This window comes from Erinaceus europaeus, chromosome 3, assembly GCF_950295315.1.
Source record: "Erinaceus europaeus chromosome 3, mEriEur2.1, whole genome shotgun sequence".
NCBI lineage: Eukaryota > Metazoa > Chordata > Mammalia > Eulipotyphla > Erinaceidae > Erinaceus > Erinaceus europaeus.
This window is the reverse complement of record NC_080164.1, coordinates 120,582,636-120,608,692: the sequence shown is the minus strand read 5'-3', so window position 1 is coordinate 120,608,692 and position 26,057 is coordinate 120,582,636. Positions and strand designations below refer to the sequence as shown.

The 26,057-nt window shown below is 36.5% G+C and overlaps 1 protein-coding gene across 1 annotated transcript; it reads right to left on the bottom strand.

Moving 5' to 3' along the window:
* Positions 1 to 8,045: 8,045 nt before the first annotated feature.
* LOC103113921 (sulfotransferase 1B1) lies at positions 8,046 to 23,491 on the bottom strand. Its single transcript, XM_007523527.3, has 7 exons — positions 23,101 to 23,491; positions 22,230 to 22,358; positions 16,740 to 16,837; positions 14,669 to 14,795; positions 13,780 to 13,874; positions 12,440 to 12,620; positions 8,046 to 9,295 (listed from the first exon to the last, which is right to left on the bottom strand). Exons 1-7 carry the CDS (start codon positions 23,246 to 23,248, stop codon positions 9,183 to 9,185), a joined length of 891 nt encoding a protein of 296 aa, XP_007523589.1. The 5' UTR covers positions 23,249 to 23,491; the 3' UTR covers positions 8,046 to 9,182.
* Positions 23,492 to 26,057: the final 2,566 nt, after the last annotated feature.

Below are 26,057 nucleotides of genomic sequence, written 5' to 3'. Positions count from 1 at the left end.
GTGTATCTCTTTTTTTTTAATTTTTTTTTTATTTAAGAAAGGATTAATTAACAAAACCATAGGGTAGGAGGGGTACAACTCCATACAATTCCCACCACCCAATCTCCATATCCCACCCCCTCCCCTGATAGCTTTCCCATTCTCTAGCCCTCTGGGAGCATGGACCCAGGGTCATTGAGGGTTGCAGAAGGTAGAAGGTCTGGCTTCTGTAATTGCTTCCCCACTGAACATGGGCGTTGACTGGTCGGTCCATACTCCCAGTCTGCCTCTCTCTTTCCCTAGTAAGGTGTGTCTCTGGGGAAGCTGAGCTCCAGGACACATTGGAGGGGTCTTCAATCCAGGGAAGCCTGGCCAGCATCCTGATGGCATATGGAACCTGGTGATTGAAAAGAGAGTTAACATACAAAGCCAAACAAGTTGTTGAGCAATCATGGACCCAAAGCTTGGAATAGTGGAGAGGAAGTGTTAGGGAGGTACTCACTGCAAACTCTAGTGTACTTCTGCTTTCAGGTATATATTTTGCAGTAGATTATGGATACATGTGAACATAAGCTCTCTCTCACAGAAACTGGTGTATATCTAGGTTTTGGGACTTTGTTAGAAAGTGAACCACCTGAGATGAAATTAGAGTGTACTATAAAAGGAAAGGTCTCACCCGAGTAATGAAGCTGAAGGGTTGTCATTCCACACGTGAAGTCTCTGGACATAGTCTGAGGTGAAGCATGTTGAGGTGGCAATCGTTGCGTTGGTTAGGTTGTGATCAGCGGATGCAATATTATTTGATATGGATTGGGAGAGGCATATGGGAAAGTGGGCCCTATCCAAGGGTTCCAGGACTGGGGGAAGTAGAGGCTCTATAGTGGAGATGTGAGGTTCCTGCTGTCTTAGGGTTCAAAAAGACAATCGATAGTTAATGTTATAATCACATTATTTGGTAATTGGGTTAACTTTGAAAAGTCAAATGTGTATCTCTTTAGAATAGGGAGCATATGAGACAAAAGCTTAGAAGAGCAGAAAAAAAATAGTTTCTCTACATGTTGGTATTGCCTTAGGTATAAAAGCCCAGTTTGGTAAATTGCACTTGTCCAATTCTGAAAATATCCCCCGAAATTTCAGTTTTAAAAGTTCTCATTTCTGATTACAGTTTTGTGTCCTAGATAAAAGTAACTTTTTTCACTATACTATGTTTTCTTTCTTATATCTGTGCAAATAACTCCCATATGATTTTAGCACGTTCTGTGATATTTTGTAAATGCCGTGTCCTTTCTTTACTATGAACCTATATCATGTGTATCATGAACTATGTTAATGTGATCCTTATTTAGCCAAATAGAGTCACTTGAAAAGATGCACCCTTATTTTCTAGGACTTTTTCTTTTTAGTTGGCATTGGTTAAAAGAACAAATAACTTCAAAGTGCCAGTGACTAACACTGAGCAAAATTAGTTACTAGTGTTTCTTGAGGGCAGTAACTCAGTTATGGCACAGCTGTGCTCTGCTGAATTTCATGTGTCTTCTCATGCAAGATATGAAGGTGATGGATTAAGTAGTGTCTGAGACACTATGTTCTCATGTTGGATAATAATAATAATGATTTCCAAAACACACAAGAATATTCCAAGTTTTTGCTTAGAGATGCCCTAGATCATGTTTACCCATATTCTGTTAACCCAAGCAAATTGCATAATCAAGTAAAATGGTTGGACAGAGAATTATATTTACTCTACTAGCTTAGTGCAAGGACAATGCTTTACTTTCTAAGGACTGCCAAGGCACAGTGTCACAAACCAAGATGCTGAAAACAACATGAATTTATTCTCTGACTTTGGAAGGTAGAAGTTCAGAGCTGAGAGGATGTCTAAAGTGTCATGCTCCCTAGAAATTGTGGGTAGAATCCTTCTGCCAAAGTCATTTGCAGCTTTGCACCCCTTCTTTTACAGAATAAAGCTGCCAGGTACACCTGGGGCAATGAAAAACGAAAGTCAGCCAGGGTAGAGGATGTGACAACCACTCCCTACAAGCATATTGTTACATTTGTTTGACTTCAATTGTACCAAGACTGAGGGTCCAGCTGATAAAGGTCTCAGGCAGGACTGCTCAGTGAAGATTGTGCACTGGAGTCCCCTTAGGTCTGTGGCATATGACTTTGATTAAAATTTCCTGTCATTTTGTGTCCAGGTGCTGTATAAACATAGTATGTTTCTCTATTGAACACACCTATATTCCTCCTCATCAATATGCATGACTTTTCCTGAAAAACTCCTAAATACAGACAGGCTCTTACAGTCACCATTAATTGTATTCAGTAGAAATCCAGACCCCACCTTTTCTTGTATAGCTCATTTCACAGTCTGTGCTCTCATCAGCAAGTTTCTCAGCTTAAGTTGCTTTTATAATCAGTGAATTTATTTAAAGACATATCTATATATGAGAGAGAGAAGTGAGAGCTCTGCTCATCTCTGTCTTATGGTGGTGTCAGGGATTGAAGTTAGATCCTTTGGGGGCCACAAGTATACAAATCCAGTGCTGTATCCTGGCTCCTCTTGTAAATTCTTGGACTGTAGTTCCTTGTTACTTAGCTTCTCTTGTGTAAAGCTGGCAAACTTGCAAAATCTGATTTTAAAGCTACCATATACAAAATTTGTCAACTTATCTTCTATAAAGGGGAGTAGTGACTACTCAGCACAGAGAAACCCTTGGTGATGAGACAATTGTACTTTTATCTGCAAGGAAGTAAACATAGATAATGCAGTGTTCCATTCACTTTTTTCTTTGCAGAATATGAATTATAAATTTTTTCATAGATATCATATAAACATGTGATAAATGTTGACATGCAGGTATGTAATTCTGTCGATATAGTACTAGTCTTCTACTTCTTTGGCACTATTTCTTATACAACAACACAAAATAAACGAAAAATCTAAAGGTAAAATACTAGAATATAAATTCTTGACATTTTTTAAGGAACCATTGATATTGCTTTTTTTATTTTATTTATTTGCCTTTTTGTTGCCCTTGTCTTTTTTTATTGTTGTTGTAGTTATTATTGTTATCATCATTGATGTCATCTGTGGTTAGATAGGACAGAGAGAAATGGAGAGAGGAGGGGAAGACAGAGAGTGGGAGAGAAAGATAGACACCTGCAGACCTGCTTTACCGCCTGTGAAGAGACTCCCCTGCAGGTGGGGAGCCAGGGGCTTGAACTGGGATCCTTTCCCCGGTCCTTGAGCTTTGCGCCATGTGCTCTTAACCAATTCTTGACATTTTTAGAAGAAAATGTGAGAAAGTCAATATGTACCCTGGGTTTGACGTTTTAAATTCAACACCATAGTATAAACCTCGAAATGAAGTCAGATTTTATAAAAATGTATATACCTTTTAGTAAGGTGCTGTTTAAGAACATAAAAATTTAACTCACAGGGAGAATATATCTGTAAATTAGATAACTGCTAAAGGGTCTCTATCCAAATTATTAAAAAGAAAAATTCTTAAAACAGAAACAAAGACAAAGCCAATTAAAATGGCCAAGAGATCTGAAAAATGTTGCTCAATGTATACAAAGCATACAAATGGACAGTAAGCATAGGAGAAGAAACCTACAATCATCATTTTCCATTAGAGATATGCAAACAAACAAGCAGGAAGTAGCTATTAGACAGGTGTATAGATAAAGCATTTCTCTCAGAGTGTCTAGAGTCCAACAAAAAAAAAGCATCTGGAAGGTAGTTCAGCAGTAGAGAGATGGCCTTGCATGCTTGAGAATCACATGAAATCCCCAGAACCACATGAAATCAACAAAGAAGATTCAATGGGTGATAAAGCAGTTCTTTGCTTACTCTCTCTCTCTCTCTCTCTCTCTCTCTCTCTCCCCCTCTCTCTCTTTTGCCTCCAGGGTTACTGCTGGGGCTTGGTGCCTGCACCACGAATTCATTTTTTCCCTTTTTTGTTTTATTATTGTTTTGATTATTATTGTTGTTGTTTTATTGTTGTTGGTTAGGACAAAGAGAAATGGAGAGAGGAAAGGAAGACAGAGAGGGGGAGAGAAAGACAGCTGCAGACCTGCTTTACTGCTTGTGAAGCGACCCCACTGCAGGCAGGGAGCTGGGGGCTTGAACTGGGATGACTACCTTGGTCCTTGGTGTTCGGGCATGTGTCCTTAACCACCACTGCCACCCCCCACCCCCTGCTGCCACCTCTCAAAAAAAAAGGGCGAGGGAAGTCAGAGAGGTGATTCAGTAAAGCAGATATATGGGACTGTGGGTTTGCCCCTTAATTAAGAAAACCACTATATATAAATCATATCAACAGATTCAGAGAAAGTTTTGGTAAAATTCAACATCTATCTATCATTAAAAAGAAAGCTCTGGGAGTCGGGCAGTAGTGCAGCAGGTTAAGCACAGGTGGTGCAAAGCACAAGGACCTGTGTAAGAATCCCGGTTCCAGCCCCCAGCTCCCCACCTGCAGGGGAGTCGCTTCACAGGCGGTGAATCAGGTCTGTAGGTGTCTATCTTTCTCTCCCCTTCTCTGTCTTCCCCTCCTCTCTCCATTTCTCTCTGTCCTATCCAACAATGACATTAACTACAACAATAAAACAACAAGGTCAACAAAAGGGAATCAATCAATAAATTTTTTTTAATTAAAAAAAAACCTCTACAAAATGGGATGTAGTAACAGGTAAACTATTTTACCAGATGGGGTATGTTCAGGGTGGTTTGACTGTAGACCCAGTAAACTACATAGAGGCCGAATAATTGGTTTAGAATCTATGGGCATGAAAGAATTATATAAATGAGTTTGGAAGGAAAAAGGTAGAATGTGCACAAAAGGACTGATTTCAGAAAAAAGATGAACCTGAGCTGGGGAGATATCATAATGTTTATGCAAAAGATTTTCATACCTGAGGTTCAAGATCCCAGATTCAATCTCCAGCACCACCATAAGCCAGAGCTGAGCATAGCTAAGAAAACACATCAACTTATTCACATTGATGGAAACAGTTTGAAGAAATAGGCTGCAAGCGTAACCACAGTATCTTCTTAATTACAAAGATACATGATTATCTAAACCAAATAGATACATGATTGGATTTACTTTCTCATTAGCAAGAGTATACTAAAAAACTGAAACTAATTCGTAGTTTCCCTAGGAATTCATGATTCACCTCTAGTAAACATATGTTAAGGAATATTCATGTACTAGGCTAAAATAACCTGTAATATATATAATATATATATATATATATATCAATCCCCAAAATCATGGAATCATGGATATGTCACTCCTATAATATTTTGCTTTTGACTTTAGATCTATTCCTTGTCAGTATTGGGAAAAGAGAAGCTTGAAAATCTATTATCGTTAAAAAAAGGCTGATAAAAGAGATTCACCTGTGGTGGCAAAATACTATTATTATAATAGTTATCTCATTAATTATTCAGGTAATCTTTAATGTGACAGAACTCCAACCCTGCCTTTCTACCAGAATAAATGAGGAACCAGGGTATCATAACTAAGCTTGAGTTTGGGAACTTAGACATGTCTTGTAATTTGTTACATGCTGATATAATCTAGAAGCAGAAAATCTTACTGAACATGAGCACGTAACTACATTTAAGGAAGTGTAAGAATTGAAAAACAAGTGTTTTCTTGGAAGTAGTAATAGGTGTAAAGGTGAACTAGAAAGGAAGTGAAGGCAGGACTGTTAGAAAAATAGGGAAATCCATATAGAGGTAGAAAGTTATAAAGTCAACCCTATTTCTGACCATGGGAAGGGATAAGACACAGAATTCTGGTGGTAGGAACTGCATGGAATTATTCCCCTTCTATCTTACAATTTTATAAATCACTAACAAAAGAATGAAATCTGAAAATAAACATTTTGGAATAAAAAAAGAAAAACAAGTGTTCTGTGGAAGCATCTAATGAAGAATCTAAGTTGATAGCCATTACCTTAGCTCAATATGTAGGAGGGACTACATATTGAGGGTATAGTGAAAGTCTTGAGTTTCTCTTATACAGCAGATTGAGAGCTTTGGGAAGCAATTATGATTTTATCTAGAACATTGAAAGTACTATTACTGGATCAGAATTTGTTCATAAAAAAATAAATAAACAGTCTCAAACGATGACCTTGCTTCATCACAGAAATTAGAGTGCTTGATTTATAAGAAGACTCCATAGGAAAAGTATTCCAGCTCTCAGTCCAGTTACTTAGAGAGTATTTCTGGTTCCCAGGAGAAAAAGAGAACATGCAGGAGACTAATACAGGTATTTTACTTCAGAAAACTAAGAAGTGATTTAGATAATCAAGGAGAGCAGCCACGTTTTCAATGTTTGAACCACATAATGTGGGACATTACCACTTTATACAAATAGATGTGATGAAAGAAGATAAGCTATGATTCAGGGAACAACTTGAAACCCAGAAGACAGGAGTGTAACAGTATGTCCTGGGTCAAGTTTTCAACAAAGGGGAATTGGGATAGAGTTAGGAGAGATAGTGTCAGGGTACAAACAATTTTGCGGGTCATGTTAACAGGGACGTATTTCTAAATCATAATATAAGAAAATGAGTAGGATTCTTTCTTGTCATTAAGAGTCTAGGCAAAGGCAGCGATAACCTACAAAAAAAAAAGAAAAAAGAAAAAGAAAAGAAAGAAAGATAACATTTGGCCCTAACTTCAGAGAATTTGGAAAATCAAAGTTAACAGTGCAAAACTGTCTAGTGACTGTGAAAAAGGCATTTTGCTTGTTTGTTATTGTCATCACCAGGGGCTTCACTGCTCCACGCCTAGGGAGGTGGGCAGGTTGGGGTGGGGGATGGGGGGTTGGAGAGGATGTGGGGGTGGTTGGTGGTGGTAGTGGTGGTGCTAGACACCAGCACTTCCTCCAGTGTGCTGGGGGTCAGGCTCAAACTTGGGTTTGGCAGACCAGGCACCATTCCAAGTAAACTGTATGTCTTGTCAACTCTGAAAAATTAATTTTAAAAGTACATTCTCTCCCTTATAAATTAATCTGACTTTCCAAGTCCAAACCTGCACCCATTCCAATAAACTGAAGCTCATTTCTTTCTTTTTTCCCCCTGGATTTGTTTCTGAAGCTGTTATTTATTTATTTATTTATTTATTTATTTATTTATTTATACTTTATAGATATTTTCTTTTCTCACTTTTTTTTTATTAGGAGGTTAATGGTTTCCAGTATGTTGTTGACACATGAGAACAATCTGTTAACTCTCTGTGATAGGCATCTGCAAAACACTTTTACCTCCAACTTATTTACTTTATTGAGATAAAGTCAATCTACAGGACTGTACATTTCAGAGACAAATTTTCACATCTCATCAGATTGTGTCTTTCTCTACTTCATGCCCATCAGCAAGGTACCAAATTCCTCCCTCATTCCTCTACCCTCATTATAGTGACCTCAGTCAGTTCTGCTTTAGAATCTTTGGGTTCATTTTTGTTTGATTTTGATTATTTCTTTGCTTTGTTTCTTTATATTGGACATGAGTGAGATCACCCCGTGTTCATCTTCCTTCTGGTCTGCTGGGAAATTGTGCCAAAGCAGTCACATCTGCCATGTTGTTCCCTCAGGCTACTGCTAGTTCCCTGGAGAGTTGGGACATTCTCGGAGTGCCTGTTCAGCCATGTTGTGCCCTTAGGACATTGTCTATATCCCCGTGATATCTGGAGTTATCATCCTATCCTGGAGTGCTATGGTTACTTCCTCCCCCTTCCCATTCTCGCGAAAGCCACTCCTATAAGAACCCTTCGTTTTCCGCACCTCGCTCTCTTGCGGGCGCTCCACTCTGGTGTTCAGACGCAGGAAAAGTTACTGCGTGAGGCGACCATTTTCTCTACCTCCACGTGGCCCAACCTGCTTCTCTAACACCCAACTCTGAGGTGCCAGCGCGAATAAAGATTTGTGTTTCCTCTTCGCTCCGGACCCTCTCTCTCTCTTCTCTGCGGCCGCGCACTACAACATCTGGCTCTACAACACTGGTCTATTATCTTTTAGCATCACCCTCTCAGGTTCCATCCACGTTGCAGCAAAAGGAAAGATTCCATCCTTTTTTATGCTTGAGTAGTATCCTACTGAGAAGAGACACCACACATTCTTCATCCAAGCATCTATTAGGTATTGGGGTTGTTTACAAATTTTGGCTACTGTAAATTGTTCTACACTGAACATGGGTGTGCAGATGTATTTTCAAAGTGGTGATGATTTTGCGTTTTTAGTGTAGATATATAGGAGTGGAACTTTTGGATCACATAGTAGCTATACTTTTTAGTAATCTGACAAATCTTCAAAACTGGAACCTGATGAGTGACACACTAAACCATCTATTTTGCTTGCTTTTCATTGTCAATACTAGAAGCTCTGCTGCTCCAGGCTGACTTTTTCAGATAGAGAGAGGAGGTATAATACAACGTAGAGCTTCATTCCCACAAATAATTTAAAAGTGTTGCTTTTTCCCCATACATTCACCAGCACTTGTTTCTAGTTCAATTATTTATTTATTTATTTATTTATTTTTAGAAGGGACAAAGGTGGACAAAAGCAGAGGATCACTCTGGCACATGTGATGCTGAGATCAATCTGTTACCTCATTTTTAAAATTCCAACATCCGTTCTGATTGCTCCATCTTCTGGGTTGCTGTGTTTCTGACCTTTTTGATGTAGGTCTTTCTTAGTGATGTGAAGTATCTCGTGGTGGTTTCGATTTGCAATTCTATGATAATGAGCATTTTTTTGTGTGTGATAATGAGCATTTTTTGTGTTACTGTTGGCTATGTGTATCTCCTCAGAGGTGGATTGTCTGTTCAGTTATCCTCTTAATAAAATGAAATAAAATGGGTCGGGCGGTGACACAACAGGTTAAGCGCACATAGTGCGAAGCACAAGGACCAGCTAAGGATTCGAGTTCGAGCTACCGGCTCCCCACGTGCAGGGGGTTCGCTTCACAGATAGTAAAGCAGGTCTGCAGGTGTCTGTCTTTCTCTCCCCCTCCTTCGCTCCCCTCCTCTCTCCATTTCTTTCTGTCCTATCCAACAGCAACAAAAGCAATAACAACAACGGTAAACAAAAGGGCAACAAAAGGGAAAAAATAAAAAAATTTAAAAAAATGGTAAAATAAAAAAACCACACAAAACTCAACAATAAAATGACTAAACCTCTTTAAATCTCTGTTCTAAACTGAAGGGCAATTCCAGACATTTCTGTCTTGTAAATGTCATCAAATTTCTCATTTTGAGTCACTGTGAAGTAATTCTTCCAATCACCTGTAATCCCTAGAAATAATAAAAGAGATAACATGAAAGACTCAGATATTTCCATTATAAGAAAAAATTTAATACACAGATGTTAGACATACTATTAAAGGAAGACTTAATTTATATTTGAACACTTAAACACTTCCTTTGTCTTTCTAGAGAGGTGGTTTACCACTAAACAGAGAATGACTTAAAAAAATTTGGAGGATTATTTATTTATTTATTTATTTTATTTTTTTACCAGAGCACTGCTCTGCTCTGGTTTATGGTGGTGCAGGGGACTGAACCTGGGACTTTGGAGGCTCAGGTACGAGAGTCTCTTTGCATAACCATTATGATATTTACCCCTGCCCCAGGATTAAATTTCTTATATAAATTATAGACTGTTAAATAGTTTCCAAGCAGATTCCTTAATTGTCCTGGGTAACATGGTCACCTAGATTACTTGTCAGAATATATATATATATATATATATATACATATATATATATATAAATATATTTCATGAGGTTCTTTTAAATCTTGATTATCATCACAACTGTACTATAAAATAGAAAACAGAATTTATTCAATGTGGATGAGGATACTGATATTTGAAGTATACGTTTCTCCTAAATTCACATAATTTATTTTATACCTTATTTATACAGAGGAAACTGTGGTTAAAATAAAACTCAAAATATTTTAAGTCATCTTTAAAAAATAAAATTTTGATATCAGTGTTCATTTGGAACATAAATGTAAATATTGGACATCATCTATCCTTTCTTTGTTCCTGTCTTTTTTCTGCATCTATCTATCTGCATGGATTAAGATTACAAAATGGGGGGGGGGTGGCGCAGTGGGTTAAGCTCAAGTGGTGCGAAGCTCAAAGACTGGAGTAAGGATCTTGATTGGAGCTCCGGGCTCCGGCTCTCCATCTGCAGGAGCATTGACTCAACAAGCGGTGAAAGAGGTGTCTATCTTTTTCTCCTCCTCTCTGTCTTTCCCTCCTCTCTCCAGTCTTCTCTGTCCTATCCAACAATGACGACATCAATAACAACAACAATAATAACAACAAGGGCAACAAAAGGGAATAAATAAAATAAATAAATATTTTAAAAATTACAAAATGAACTTTTTGAGGTAGATTCACCCATTATACACCCTTACAAGTTCTAAAAAAAAAAAAACAGGTTCCACAGAGGTGTACATGGAGAACTTTTCCGAAATGTGAGCTAGCAAAGGAATAAATATTCTTTCCATGTTTGTTGAGTGGATGAATGAATAAATCATATAGGTAAATCTCTAATAGACTAATAAGAATTATAATTTTGCATTTATTATTTGTAGTAAAAACTATTCTAGATGATTGTATTTTGTTTAGTGCAATTCTTCCCAACACATTGACAAGTTAATTAATGCAAATTTATAGAGAGATAAAGGGAGAGGGACAGCTCAGATTAACCTTGGATCTATCTAACAAACATCTGCTTTTTACCACTTCAGAGAATGCATAAGGACTTTAGTTTATTAGATTAACACATACTCCCTTTTGCTGAATTTTGTTTCATCTACCTCTCTAATATAATAATATGAACTAGTATCAATTTCCATATGACTAGATTAAAACACTTTTAGAAGTTGCATTTATGATACAGTATAATGACATTTTTTAAAAATTATTTTTATAAAGATATTTTTTATTTTCCTGCTAAGAAGAATGCAAATGTGAGTGTAAGAGAGAAGAAGAGAGGGGGGGAGGGAGAGAGGGACAGGAGGAGATAGAGAGAGAGCCTTGTTTAAACTTATAATTCATGGAGCTGGGGATACTGCATAAAGGCTATGCAAAAAGACTCATGCCTGAGTCTCTGAGGTCCCAGGTTCAATCTCCAGCCCCACCATATGCCAGAGTTGAGCAGTGCTCTGGTTTATCTCTCTCATTCAAATCCAACAAATAAAATATTTTTTAAAAGCTTACAATGCGCTATTTACAGTAAAATAATTTTTCCTTCTGACACTGGACATTATCTTGAAAACTTAAGTATGGTTTTTTTGAAAATAGAAACAAATTGAAAATATTAAGAGTAATTTAAATTTTGGTAAGCTATAGAGAATTCTATTTTAGAAAATAACTATACATATAGTTTTAAAATCAAGAGTTTTGAATAATATATTCATGACAATAACATATCTCTATGGTTATGTTTACTTCTCAGAACACTGAGTGAAATCCTATCCCTTTTGTTCCAGTTAATAGAGAATACTGAAAAAAGATGATGGCATTATTAATTGGGTAGTTTCTTGAATTTAATTAGTAGTTTTCTCAATACACTATTATATTACAAAGTCCGGTTCTGGCAAAAAAAAAATCATTCAGTAAACTGTAATATAAAAGGTTTACTTCAGCATAAATGAATCTATAGTTTAACAGTGAATGTCATATTCTTTATTATAGTTCAGGTTAAATTTTGATTCCATGCTTCATATTTTAGAGAGAAAAACTTCCTGTAAAGTTAAAAAATTAAAAATTCACTTCTCTAAGTGAATCTGTCTCTCCGAAAGATCTTATCACTGCGGAAAAGGGAAAACTCTTATAAGGCAGCTATGCTCACCACTATGCCACCAACGTTTCTGCAAGAGAAACACTATCTTGACTTACACAAAATTTGAGACCTAGGAATAACGAATTGGTAATGACATATCAAAACTATCAAAACTACTCCTCTTTAGCAGACTAAATAGATGAGATATTTATTGAACACATAAGGTGAATACATAATAACTGTTTAACATATAATAATTTCTAATATAACCACGGTGTTTTCAGTGTTGTTTTACAGATGAATAAAGTGACTGGATAGAGATCACAATACTCATTCCAGATTTCAAGTAATTCATAAGAAAATAAAAAGGTAATTAAGCTTAAGGGCCCGGTGGTGGAAGACCTGGTTGAGTGCACAGGTTACAATGCGCAAGGGCCGGTGTTTGAACCCCGTTTCCACCTGCAGTGGGAAAGCTTTGTGAGTGGTAAAGCAGGGTTACAGGTGTCTCTCTGTCTCTCTCCCTCTCTACCACCCCTTTCCCTCTCGATTTCTGACTGTCTCTATCCATAAATAAATAAACATAATAATTAAATCTTTTTTTTAAAAAAAAGGTAATTAAGCTCATCAAAATATTCACCTTTACGCATAAAGGGGGATTTGCTGTGATCCATAACTGCGTTTGGTATATGTGTGTAATTCACCAAAGGGTTATCCTTCATCATTTCAAAGGAAGTATGAAGGACAATCTTATCGATAGCTTCTTCATTCAGGTTCTTCTCTAGGAATTTAACAATCTTTTTGATTTCCTGCTTTGGATTCTAGCAGTAGACAGAGAAAGCCAAGAAACAGTAAACAAAGTACATTATTAGCGTAGCGATAAAACCACACATTTATAATTTTTCCTTCTCTTTATATTTTGCCGTTCTTTGGTTTTGACTGTACTCGGTATTTAGTTATGTAATGAATTTTTGGTCTTAGAATTTTCATTCTTGACGGTGGAAAAAAATGTTTCACAGCAGTAAAGCAGGAATACTTCTCTGATCCAAATTATGATATTTTTAGTTGATATACAAGGCATAGATAAAATAACAGTAAATCTTGCAGGCTGGAGAAGTATATCTCACTGGCAGAGCATATGCTGCTTTGCCAGCTGTGCACCCAGGTTTGAGCCTGGTGCCCAATGCGTTGAAGAAAGCTTCAGTGCTGTGATCTCACTTCCTTTTTCTTTGCTTCTATCTAAAATAATAATAATAATAATAATAATAATATGAGTATATGAAATAATATGTTTGCAATGTTTAGAGAAAATAACATCTGCTATGTTAAGCTTAGTTTGTAACCAGATTCAAGCAGTGCTAGCTCATTTTAGGAAGCCCCATATCATTTTTATACTTCCTGCTTTTATTTTTCAGTTCTAACCAAATTCTCTTCTTGATTTTGATAACGGAATTTAAATGCAAAATAGTAAATTCATGGAGAATTTCAAATATGTGCACCTTAAATAATGCATATTAGCTGTGAGGGAGGGGACTCAGTGGGTAGGATGAATGCTTTGCAAACCTGAGTTCAGCTTTGACCCTTAACACTGTATTTGGCCAGAGTACTGCTTTCTTTCTCTCCTTTTCATTTACATTAAATGAAAAAAAATCATCAACAAACACGCAGCTAATTAATAATTATCTCTGATAGATATATAGAAAAACCTTGAAACTAAGGTAGCCCAGTAAAAATGGAGGACAGGATTTCCAAAAGAAAAAAGTAACTAAAGTAAAATGTTAAAGAAAAAGATTAAAATGAGTCATTGATTTTAAAATCAAAAGTCATTAATGACCTTAACAATATTTTGATAAATAAGCATAAAGTCTAGACTGAAACACTTACATAAATTGGATACCATAGACTAAGTTGAAATATGAAAATCAATGTCTTTATGTCAGAATTATGGAGATTACTCAGAATGAATTTTTACCATTTTACCTCTTTCAGATCTTCATAGTATAAGAAAAGTATTGGATGTTCTTGCTTTTTCTTCCACCAGCTCTTAACATGATTAAACCAGGAACCATAGGCCACTATAACAAAAGGAAAAGTCTACTTCCAAAAAATATCCATCAAATAAAGATTTCTTTCTGAACGAGTCAATTTATATTAACAGTTTGTAGAAGTTAGTAAGCAACAGAACTGAGAACATAAGACCAGTTATTTAAATAGTCAGAACGTATATGTAATCAAATTAGAAAAAATGCAAAGTACAAATCAGCATTTCAAATAGGAATATATTGGTTTCCAACGGATTACATTTAGCTTCACAAAGAGGGAAACTTTTCTTTTACAAAGTCCTCATTTCAAGTATTTATCTCAATTCTCTAAATATTTGTATATCATTTCTAAATAAATGTCAGTGTAAGTTAAACAACTGTGAGCAGGGATACAGAATGGATTTCTATCAAGTGAAAAGAGTTTTGAAAATATATTCAAGGGGAGAAGTGACAATGGAAAAAAAAAAGAAAATTTATTCACTAAGCAAATAAAGTCAGGCTAACATATTTCTTATATTAAAATATTAGATATAAAATAGTAGATAAAATATTAGGCAAAATATTAGATATATTAAATATATAATATAAAAGTATATTATATATTTATATATATAATATATAAAATATTAGATAAACTATTAGGTAAAATATTACATATATTTGATTTGATTTTTGGAATTATGTTTAAATGCATTTATTTATCACTAATAGGAAAGTAAATGTTTTGAAATAAGAAGTATAATGGTCATATTTAATAATATTATTAAGTATAAAATTAACTCAAAAGAACACGATTACTTACTAATTTTAAGTCAAGGTATACCTACCATTTCCAGTTATAAATCTCTCCAGATATTGTCCCCAGGTACCAGGGAAAGGTTCTAAATTATTCATTAAGTCAAAATGGTAAAATGAGACTGCAACATCCTTGGCATTTCGAGCCAGATAAATCATCTGTAATGTGAGGAGGAAGAAAATCAAATAGGAGGCATTTTATTTAAGGAAAAAATGACCTATAGACTGGTAAAACGAGAGGTTTGAAGTTCATGAAAACATAAAGTAGGAAAGCATTGGGAGAAATTAAACAAACAAAAACCAATAGTTATTTGTTTGTTTATATTGCCACCAGGGTGATCATCAGCTGGGGCTTGGTGCCAACACTAGGAATCCACCACTCCTGGTGGCCACTTTTTTCCTTTTTTTTCCCTCTAATTTTCTATTTTATTCTATAGGACAGAGAGCAATTGAGAGTGGAGGGGAAGATAGAGAGGGAAAGAGAAAGACAGACAGCTGTAGACCTGCTGCACCACTCATAAAGCTTCCCTGCTGCAGGTGGGGAACAGGGACTCTAACCTGGTCCTGGATAGCACGATATGCTGCACTTAACGGGGTGCGCCAGCACCAGCCCATCCCCCCAAGACAACTAAATTAATATTTAAAATATTGACAAAGAAATAGAAGCCAAGATCTAAGATCAAGAAGAAAAAAAGTATCATGAGAAATCTTACAACTACTACATGAGCATTAGGAGTATAAAATCTAATTCCACCTCATGTGATTCAGGACTCACAAAATGAATCAGGGAAAAACCTGATTGAAAGGATTTAAATCCAGAATTCTGACAACACTAAATTCTAGTGAGGGCGTGGATCCTATTCATTGCTGCTGGGATTACAAAATAGCAGTCACTTTGTACTATTACTATGTAATCCAACTACATTTCTATCTGAGAATTATTCAAAAGAGGTAAAAATATGTTTCCATGGGAAAAAGCTGCAAATATACGGCAATTGTCATATTTATAGCTTCCAAAAGTTGTGAGCATATAAATTTTAGGCAAATAAATAAAATGTTTCTTATCCAGATAATGAAATATTACTCATTGCTTAAAAAATAATGAATTCATAAGCTAGGGAAAGGCATGAAGGACTTTTAAATACACATTACTAAGTGGGATAATCTAGTCTGAAAATACCATGCTGAACACACCCAATCTCATCTGATATACAATATTCTGAAAGGGCAAAACTGTGAGAAAAGAAAATGATCAGAGCTTTCCATAGCTATAGAGAAAAGGAAAGAATGGTGGTGCATAGAAGATTTTTCATCATGAAATTACTCTGTATGTTACTATAGTAGTTTTTCTATGTCATATATTTGTCCAGCCCCCTATGTTGTACAACACCAATGGTGAATTTTGATATTATCTAGGATTTTGAATGGTAATTGTGTATTAAAGTGATCTCATAATTTGTAGTAACAGCATTTTGATAGAAGATGTTCATAATGGGGGGAGGGTCTATGAAAATGTGGAGGCAGGGGATTTGTAGCTAATTGCTCTCCCTTCTCAAATTTTTCTGTGTACCTGAAATTATTCTAAAACTAAGGATAATCCCTGTGGAAAGTACTATGTTGAAATAAAGACTTAGAAGGCAATGTTTTAAACCACCTAGAATTCCTTTCACTCTTTATAAATTAACAAAAGTCGCACAAACTGAGATAATCTGATTAGCACCATAATTATTGAAGAGACTGAATCCCAAATGTAAAATCCCAAATTCCCCACAGCAACTACTGGTTCATTGGAGACTTTTGGTTCAAATGGTTCATTGGAGACTTTTGTCAGACATTCACTGAAATCCTTACAGTGAGTTCTCAGAGAGGTCCAGAATGTCTAGAGACAGCTAATGAAAAAAGATAACAATAATGTACTAGGATGGACATCCATGTTCTACTTTAATTGGACAAATTTGAGTATGTGGTTTAAACTAGAATATCTGCATTTTCTTGCACAGTCCAGCTATCATATCAATAAGCAAATGGAATATCTAAGCAATGAACTGAGTGATTTAATGGATGGGGATACATTTGCAAATAAACTCACAATCTATAGTGTACCTTGCAGTTGTTCTCCCAGAAAGATGTAGGTAGAAGATCAGTTGGCAGATGTGTCTTCACAACCCTAGGTGATGGATTCTTCTCTAATTGTTCTACACCTAGGAAATTTTGCATACAGAGAAATTTAGTTTCCAAGGGACCTATATTCTTGATTTGCTCAACTGACTTGTAAAGAAATTTTGAAAAGCTCATGAGTCTGCTGCATTTTGAAGTAGACATTATTTATCTCTGTTTTCAAAGGCAATCCTGAGTAATAGCTAAGAATACAGATTCTGAGATTAGTTCCATTGGCTTTGAATGTTTAATCATTATAATTATAAATAAATATATATTTTGATTATACATATATAAATATTATAAAATACCCCAGAGTTTCACTTTGTCCACATTCAAAACTAGGAATAGCTATGTTGAGTTTTGTCATGCTCATTAATTATTTTTTAAAAATATTTATTTATTCATTCTCTTTTGTTGCCCTTGTTGTTTTATTGTTATAGTTATTGATGTCATCATTGTTGGATAGGACAGAGAGAAACGGAGAGAGGAGGGGAAGACAGAGAGGGGGAGAGAAAGACAGACACCTGCAAACCTGCTTCACCGCTTGTGAAGCGACTCCCCTGCAGGTGGGGAGCTAGAGGCTGGAACCTGGATCCTTATGCTGGTCCTTGCACTTTGCGCCACCTGCGTTTAACCCACTGCGCTACCGCCCGACTCCCCATGCTCATCAATTATTAAAGAACTATTTATAATTGTCTATATGTAGAAGATATAATGGTAAGTAGTCATTTTAGTAGCACTATCACTTTCTGTCAGCAACTGAAGTATAATGTTCTTTTTATCTGTATACATTTTCATAATTCCTTTTATGTGTCTTATATCTCTCACAGGTATGTAAAAATAGGCAAAAGGAAAATTACTATAATCTTTAGATGTTGATATGATATATTTTACTTGTTACATTCTCCAAAGATATACAGATAACACTTTGCACAGCTCAGTTTCAAATTTAGTTTTTGTAAAGTGATATATGAATTTACTATTTAAATGACTTGAACTGATTTAAAGTAGCTTTTAGGGTAAAGGTAAACTAAGAGAATTTCTGACATGGACTAAAGATTTTGATGAACCCTATTAACTATTCGTTGTTATTGTTGCTAGTGCTTCACTGTTTTGGGCAAATATGTTAGGGGGAAAAGAAAAACAGAGACAGAGAGAAATAGAGAAGGCAGGCAAGACACCATGGCACTGATGCTTTCTCCAGTGCAGTATGGGACTTTATCATATCCCAGACATATCTGCTAATAGTAATGTTGCTTTTTAAAATATCACCTAACCCTAAATCATAACTATCCTTGTGTCCTCCTTTAAATTTCACTTCGAATAAAGTCTGAGACTTTTTCCCCACAATATTACTTATACCCAGTTTAACATCCAGATTCTAATCCTACATCACCTTCCTACCTTTTGCATATAAAGCTACACCTACACAAAACTGTACGTGATTCACTCATTCAAAACAGTGCTGCATTTTAAAGTCATCCTATACTTCATAGCAATTCTATTCTATTTTAAAAGGCAGTAGCTAAGCACATGTATTCTGAAGTTAGTTTCATTGGCTTTGTCAATTTTTACAATAAAAGTTTGCATTGCTAAGTTGTTCATTCTCTTTGTATTAAAATATCCTTTCTAAATATTCTATATGACACTTACCCTGGGCAACATCATATTTGCTTGTCATTCCTCATACATGATTGATACTTTTTTATACTTTTTTTATTTATCAGAGTATTGATCAGCTCTGGCTTATGGAGGAGCAGAAGGGTGTGTGTGTGGGGGGGGGGCATACTGAATCTGGAACTTTGGAATCTCAGGCATGAGATTCACTTTGCATAACCATTATGCTATCTACCCCTGCCCTGCTTATCATTTCTCATGCCTCTTTCCCATCCTTATCCCAAACCTACACACAGGAAAAAAGATCCCATAGATGGGGCCAGGCAGTTGTGCACCTGGTTAAACACACACATTACAATGTACAAGGACCTAGGTTCAAGTCTCTGGTCCTCATCTGTAAGGGGAAGGCTTCACAAATGGTGAAGCAGGGCAACAGGTGGCTCACTGTCTCTCTCCCTCTCTAATTCCCCCTTCCTCTCAACTTCTCTCTCTATATATATCTAATAAATAAATAAAATTTTTTTAAAAAAAAAAGATCCCATAAATTCTTTGTTTACCAATGAATGCTATGTGAAGAACAGTACATGGTATCCAGCTGTATTAGAATTACCAGTGCAGGCGGCTTAAGAAATAGGTATGCAGGAATTCCAGTTAAATTTGAGTTTAAACAGCAGACATCTTTTGGTATAAGTATACTTTATGCAAAGTACAGTCATACTTACATTAAACAAAATGTAGTTAACTATTAACTTTTATAAGAGCTGTTATAATCCTTATAATAGTTTTCCCATACAAGATATTTTAACTTAACCCTTTGCATGCACAAACTGATTGCTGGAAAATGTGGTAACTCTTCTAGGTGCCATATGTAGGCTGGCTTGAATCTGTTTACCCTCTTTCATCTCCTGGAACACTTCAGCAGTGCTGTAAGGCTGACCCCACTACCAATCTCTGTTTCTCCCTGTCTTTGATTACTCTCTCTATAATTATTTCCATTCTATTACTTTTTCATTTTGTTTTCCTTTGACTCTGAGTCTTAACTAATTCTTCTGTTCATTTGAGAATAATACTGTAGTCTCATGTCTTAGCATCTAGTCACTGACTTCAGGCAACCACACAAAATGAATGACAACCTCTCATTTGGTCCTACTATACATGGAAATACCTTGGTCCAGTGGGGGAGTGAATTTAAATATTGTTTTTTAAGTTGGTCTGCTTACATACTTACTATTATCCTTTGATCTTTACATCTCATATTCCCAGTAGTAATTTGTTTTTAAAAAATAATTTTATATATATTTATTTGTTTTGGACAGGTATAGAGAGAGACAGAAGGGGAGAACTAGAAGGGACACTAGAGAAAGAAAGAAAAATGAACACTGTTTCACCACTTGTGAAGCTTCTCCCCAGGTGGGGAATGGACACTTGAACCTCTATAGACTTTCCTTCACTGACCCTATTGATTCCAGTGTTTCATGATGGTGAAGATTTCCCAATGAATAATATTCACAAAATTTCAACTATCATCATTTCTACTTGATATAAAAGACACTAGCTGGTTTTTCAATATTCCACACAAAGTTATTAAAAATTCTATCCTAGTTTATCTCTTCCCAACAATTTTCCACATCATTCAGTCGTCATTAATCAGTCATGTATACTTGAATGACTAAAAATAAAATCTTGGGAGAGGCGGCAGGCAGTGGCACAGCTGGTTAAGTGCACAGATTATAGTGTGCAAGGACCCAGGTTCAAGCCCCTGGTCCCCACCTGTAGGGGGAAAGCTTCATAAATGATGAAGCAGGGTTGCAGGTCTCTCTCTCTCTCTCTTCTTTCTCTCTTCCCCTTCCTTCTGAATTTCTCTGCCTCTATTCAATAATAAATGAATAAAACTATTTTAAAAATAAAATCTCGGGAGTCATTTTTCATTGTTTTGTCACTCATATTTCTTATGAGGCTCATCACTAAGTCCAAGACATATTTTTACTACATCCCAACTCCATCTCCACAAGCTCTCAGTAAGGCCTATATATTTAACAGCAACTACAACAATAAAGAATATAGAAATAATAAGTCAACCCCATCTGTGGCCTTCAGAGAACTATTGCAGTTTTTAGTGGAGGGACTGGGGACACAGAATTCCAGTGGTGGGAATGGTGTGGAATTATACCACTGTTATCTCATAATTTTGTAAATCAATATTAAAGCACTAACAAAATTAAAATATGCCGGGGGCCAAGGCCTTAGCTAAGTCTCTCATATAGAAAGTTACAAAACATCCTGAAAGTAGCCGGTAAAAACATTTATAGGTAGTGCGGACATTCCGACCATTGGAACTGAGATTACCATCTAGCTGTTTGGAAAGTGCTCACCCACCTCCCTCCCCCACTGCCTTAGCAAAACTTCCGCATTGCTTGTGCTTATATTGTGGCTGCAAAATAAAATTTTTAGAGCTTGATCAGACCTCCTGTCTTGCTCGTTCTTTGTGTCTCTTGTTTCCTTCATTCTCTTGCCCCCTACCCTAGGTCTCCGTTGATAGACCCCGCAGGCCGGGGCAAACATATAAAGTAGAAGTCTTCTTTGTTTAAAATTTTTATAACCTTCTACTGTGCTTAGAATAAAATAAACTAACTTAAGAACCAGAAGTTTTAGGCTGGAGAACTAGCTCATTGAGTAGGGTTTGTGACTTGACATGTGTGCAGCTGTTTTCCCTCATAGAGTCCTATTTTTAGACACACAATACAGACAGTATTCACACATTGCTAGACATCATGTTATTGTAAGCTTGTTGGGAATAGGACATCTAATTTACTAGTCTTTTTTTTTTTTTTACTTTAGAACTACCAAATAAAATTGGGGGAATGGCAAATGAATTGCATTAATAGCATTATGTTTTAAGAAGAACTGGTAATTCTCCATGTTTTTACTTAACTACAACAATAGTCTAAATGTTTTTTTGCTCTAATCTGCCAAATCCCACAAAAAAAATTAATGAGAAAGTCAAGATGGCTGCAAAAAGAAAGACAGCACCTAGGTTGACTCTCCTCAAAAAACAAAACAAACAAACCCCCCCCCTCCAAATCCTGGCAATTCTAAATAGCTGTATTTTCAGGCCAGTAGGAGAAAAACTGTAAAGGAGAGGACAAAGAGAATGGTGGGATATTACAGCTCATCTATAAATTGGCAAAATGGTGTTGAAAAAGGCAATGGAGAGCTGAGCATCACCAAGTCGCAGATGCTACCATGACACCATCCTGACTTCCCTGGGCATATGACCTCACTAATGAGTCCTGGAATCTTACTTCTCGAGAGCCCTATCTCACTAGGGAAAGATGGAAACAGGCTAGGGGTATGCATCAACCTGCCAACATCCATGTTAAGTGGAGAAGCAATTACAGAAGTCAGACCTTTCATCTTCTACAACCCATAAAGAATTTTGGTCCATACTCCCAGAGGGATAAATAGGGATGGAGAAGATGGGATATGGAACTCAGACGGTAGAAACTGTATGGAATTGAATGCCTGTTACCTTACAATCTCGTTAATCATTATTAAATCACTAATGAAAAAGTTAATGAAACCAAATACACCTTTTAATACTATAAATGCAAATTATTAGCTTTTTTACAGTTAAGTGTTTACTATCATAACTATATTTAATGACCTACACAATTTCTCCTAATTCTTTGGTTATGCGGTAACTACTATTTTTGTTACCAAATTTATCCCAATCTTAGAATAGATCACAGATACAATGAGTAATAAGCTATGTAAAGTATACTACAAAATGATAATCCCCAGGAGAATTAAAATTACCTGAAGTTCTTAGTCCAGGGAGAGACATTTCAAGCATTGGAACTTTAACAGTAATAACATCTCGCTTACATTTTTCAATGTCTCCATCATGTAGAACCATATCCACAATTTCACTGATCCAAGTAGTACCTGGTGGGAAAGGCAATGTTCTTTCATAAGCATCTCCCAAATCTGGGGAGGGAGGCAAATATTTATTGGATGCTTGCTATCTTTTGAGGTATTTTTTTAAGAATTCATTTTTACTTATTTATAGGCAATAGAGAGTTGTGTGAGAGACAGAACAAATGAGAGAAGCCAGAGAACCACTCTAGTACATGCATCTAAGGGGATAGAATCTGTAGTCTCAGACAAGCAAGTCCTGTGTTCTATTCGCTACTCCCTTTTACTATTGAAAGTCTGCCATCTGGGACTGGATGATGGTGTGCCTGGTTGAGTGCACATGTTACAATGTGCAAGGATCCAGGTTCGAGCCCCAGTCCCCAGCTGCAGGGGAAAAGCTTCACAAGTGGTGAAGCAATGCTGCAGGTGTCTCTTTGTCTCTCTCTCCCTCTCTATAACCCACTCCCCTCTTGATTTCTGGCTGTCTCTATCCGATAAATAAGATAATAAAAAGATTTTTTAAAAGTCTGCCATCTTAAGAAATTTAATTCAGTTGAATTTCCCTTCCTATGAGCCAAGTGCTCATTTTAAAACACTAAAAGTTGATTACTAGACTGACAGAAATATTGATTTAGGATGGTATTAGCTTGAAGACAGGTTAAATTTGTCTAGGAGAATAATTACTTTGTAGAGAAAACAGGTTTTTTTTTTTTTTTTTTTTTTGGAAATAAAGGTTAAATTCAGAAGAGTATTGTCAGGCCACACAACTTACCTGACTTGGGATAAGTGACTATAATGATATCATCTGGCCTACTATGAAACTGCTCAACCTTTTCCCAGTTGTCCACAAAAGCAGAAATCATAGGATAGCCATGGACCATTGTCAGATTCTTTCGTAGGAATTCTTTTGGGGAAGTCATATTTGTACTAGACTGTACAAATACTTAATGGTAATCAAATCTTGAAGAAATAAGGAAAATAAAAATCAGAAACTGAATAGATAATATGATTCTTATGACACTACCTTTTTACACAGAATAAAATTGACCTTAGTCACTCTGAGCACACAGAAATTGAAATACAAAGGGCATGTTTGTTGGCAGTAAATTGTAGACTGCAAGAGCAGCAACTGGCATGGTGACAAATGAAACAAAGTTCTAGTTGAAGCTTTGAAATAGAACTTTACCTTTTGCTGTGACTTTAAAAAAAATCACATTTCACTGAAAGGCATCTAGACTTACGGCAAATTAATCTGTCACTCATCACTACACTTCAGTTATATCTGTTTTCTTTACAGGAATCCTTCAGTCTTCCTTATTTTTGCTCTGTACATAATGAATCTGTTTTCTCTGCTTGTAAGATTTATTTTCTTTGTCACTGGTTTGAGTTACTGAATTATGATGTGTCTCACTGTGGCTATTTTTATGTATGTGTTTTTTAGCTTTATTTTCTTGTAATTGTAGGTTTACAGTATTTTTTTTTCTTTTTCCTTCCTTCCATCCTTCCATCCTTCTATCCTTCCTCCCTTCCTTCTTTATTGCTCCCAGGGTTATTTCTGGGATTTGGTGCTACCACTATGAATTCACTGCTCTTAGTGGCCATTTCTTCTAGTTTTTTTTTTTTTTCTCTTTTATTTGACAGGACAAAGAGAAATTGAGTTGAGAAGGGAGATACAGAGGGAGAGAGAAAGACACCTGCAGAGCTGCTTCACAGCTTGTCTATCTCCCTCTCTATAACCCACTTCCCTCTTGAATTCTGCCTATCTCTATCCAGTAAATAAAGACAATAATAATAATAACCCAGTCCTTCAGTTTGGTGCACCACAGCTTGGCCCTCCACTCATTATTTTTTCAAATATTTTTTTTCTTTTTCACTTCTGCCTTCCATGACTTCATTTTACATAGTTATCTACTGCTTATAAGTGCTTTGTTCAACAGTATTATTTTTTTTTGCTGTGTTTGGATTCGTTTTAAATAATATTTATTCCTGTACTCCTAGTTCTCTAGTTATTTCTTCTGCAACTTAAATGTATAATCTGATGTTCATTGCACCCTAAGTACTCCTCCCTCTCCCCTCCCCCTCCCCCTCTCCCCCCTCCCTCTCTCCCCTCCCCCCTCCTCCTCCCCCTCCTCCCCCTCCTCCCCTCCCTCCCCCTCCTCCCTCTCCTCCCCCTCCTCCTTCTCCTCCTTCTTTTCTTTTGCCTCCAGGGTTATTGCTAGGGCCTGGTGCCTGCAATAGGAATCCACTGCTCCTGGAGGCCATTTTTCCCATTTTGTTGCCTTTGTTGTTACCCTTGTTATTGTTGTCATTGCTGTTGTTGGATAGGACAGAAAGAAATCAAGAGAGGAGGGGAAGACAGAGAGGGGGAGAGAAAAATAGACACCAGTATACCTGTTTCACTGCTTGTGAAGCGACCCCCCCGCCCTGCAGGTGGGGAGCTGGGGTCTTGAATAAGGATACTTAGGCAGGTCCTTATGCTTCATGCCATGTGCTACTGCCGGGGAATGCATGCATTTACCTCGCCTCAACTTTTCAAGCATAGTTATTGCAGTTGCAAAGACTATTCTAATGTTTTATATATATTTTTTTAAATCCTCCATTACCTTCAACTCCCCCCTCCGCCTTCTCCTCCTCTTCCTCTTCCGGTTTTTTAAACTGGAGCACTGCTAAACTCAGGTTTATGGCAGTGTTGAAGATTAAAGTTGGGACTCCAGATCCTCAGGTATTCAAGTATTTAATATAACCACTTTGTTATTGCCCAGTTTATTTTTCCATTCTAATATTCACATCTAGGGTGGTTTTAATTGAAATCATTTTCTTTCTACCACAACTGCCTTATTTTGCTTGTCTCTTTATGAGACATCTAGTACTTTGCTTAATTTCTACTCTCTGGGCTGTGGTCTGGGAGTTTTTCCAAGCAGTAAAATAGGAAAGCCTTAGGGTACAATTATTTTTTTATTTGTTTGTTTGTTTCCTAGCCCAAATCATTTATTTATTATTATTTTTCATGCGAGAGGGTAAATTCAATTCCTGATTTTTTTTTTTTTTTTTTTTTGCTTAGGACATGTAATTGTTAATTTTGTGTGTCAACTTGGCCGAGCTACTAGGTGTCCAAATATTTTTCAAACATTGTTGTGGGTATTTCTATGATGTTATTTTGAGATAACAATAACATCTAAAGTACCATATTGAAGAGGGTTTCCCTATGTAAATGGATTTTATCTAGTCAGTTGAGGATCTGTATAAAATAAAAGATGAGAGAATTCTTCCTCTATGAAAGCCTTCAAGCTGTTACATCTCTTTTTCCTGCCTTCAGACTGGAACTAAAATATTAATTTTTCCTGCATTTGGAATCTGATGATCTTCCACTGGGAACTGTAGCATCAGTTCTACAGGTTCTAAGTTTTCAAAATCTTATGTAGCAGGGAGTCTGGCAGTAGCGCAGGTGGCGCAAAGCACAAGAACCGGCATAAGGATCCCGGTTCAAACCCCGGCTCCCCACCTGCAGGGGAGTCGCTTCACAGGTGGTGAAGCAGGTCTGCAGGTGTCTATCTTTCTCTCCTCCTCTCTGTCTTCCCCTCCCTCTCTCCATTTCTCTCTGTCCTATCCAACAACGACAACAACAATAATAACTACAACAATAAAACAACAAGGGCAACAAAAGGGAATAAATAAATAAAATAAATATTAAAAAAAATCTTATGTAGCCACAGAGAGAGTGAAAGCAGA

Excerpts from the sequence above, each read along its gene's own strand:
- LOC103113921 (XM_007523527.3), bottom strand. The coding sequence starts at position 23,248 with ATGACTTCCCCAAAAGAATTCCTACGAAAGAATCTGACAATGGTCCAT. Across the intron at positions 14,796-16,739 it reads TCTGGGAGAACAACTGCAAG|ATGATTTATCTGGCTCGAAA; the intron begins GTACACTATAGA and ends CTCACATTACAG. Across the intron at positions 12,621-13,779 it reads ACTATGAAGATCTGAAAGAG|AATCCAAAGCAGGAAATCAA; the intron begins GTAAAATGGTAA and ends GTCTACTGCTAG.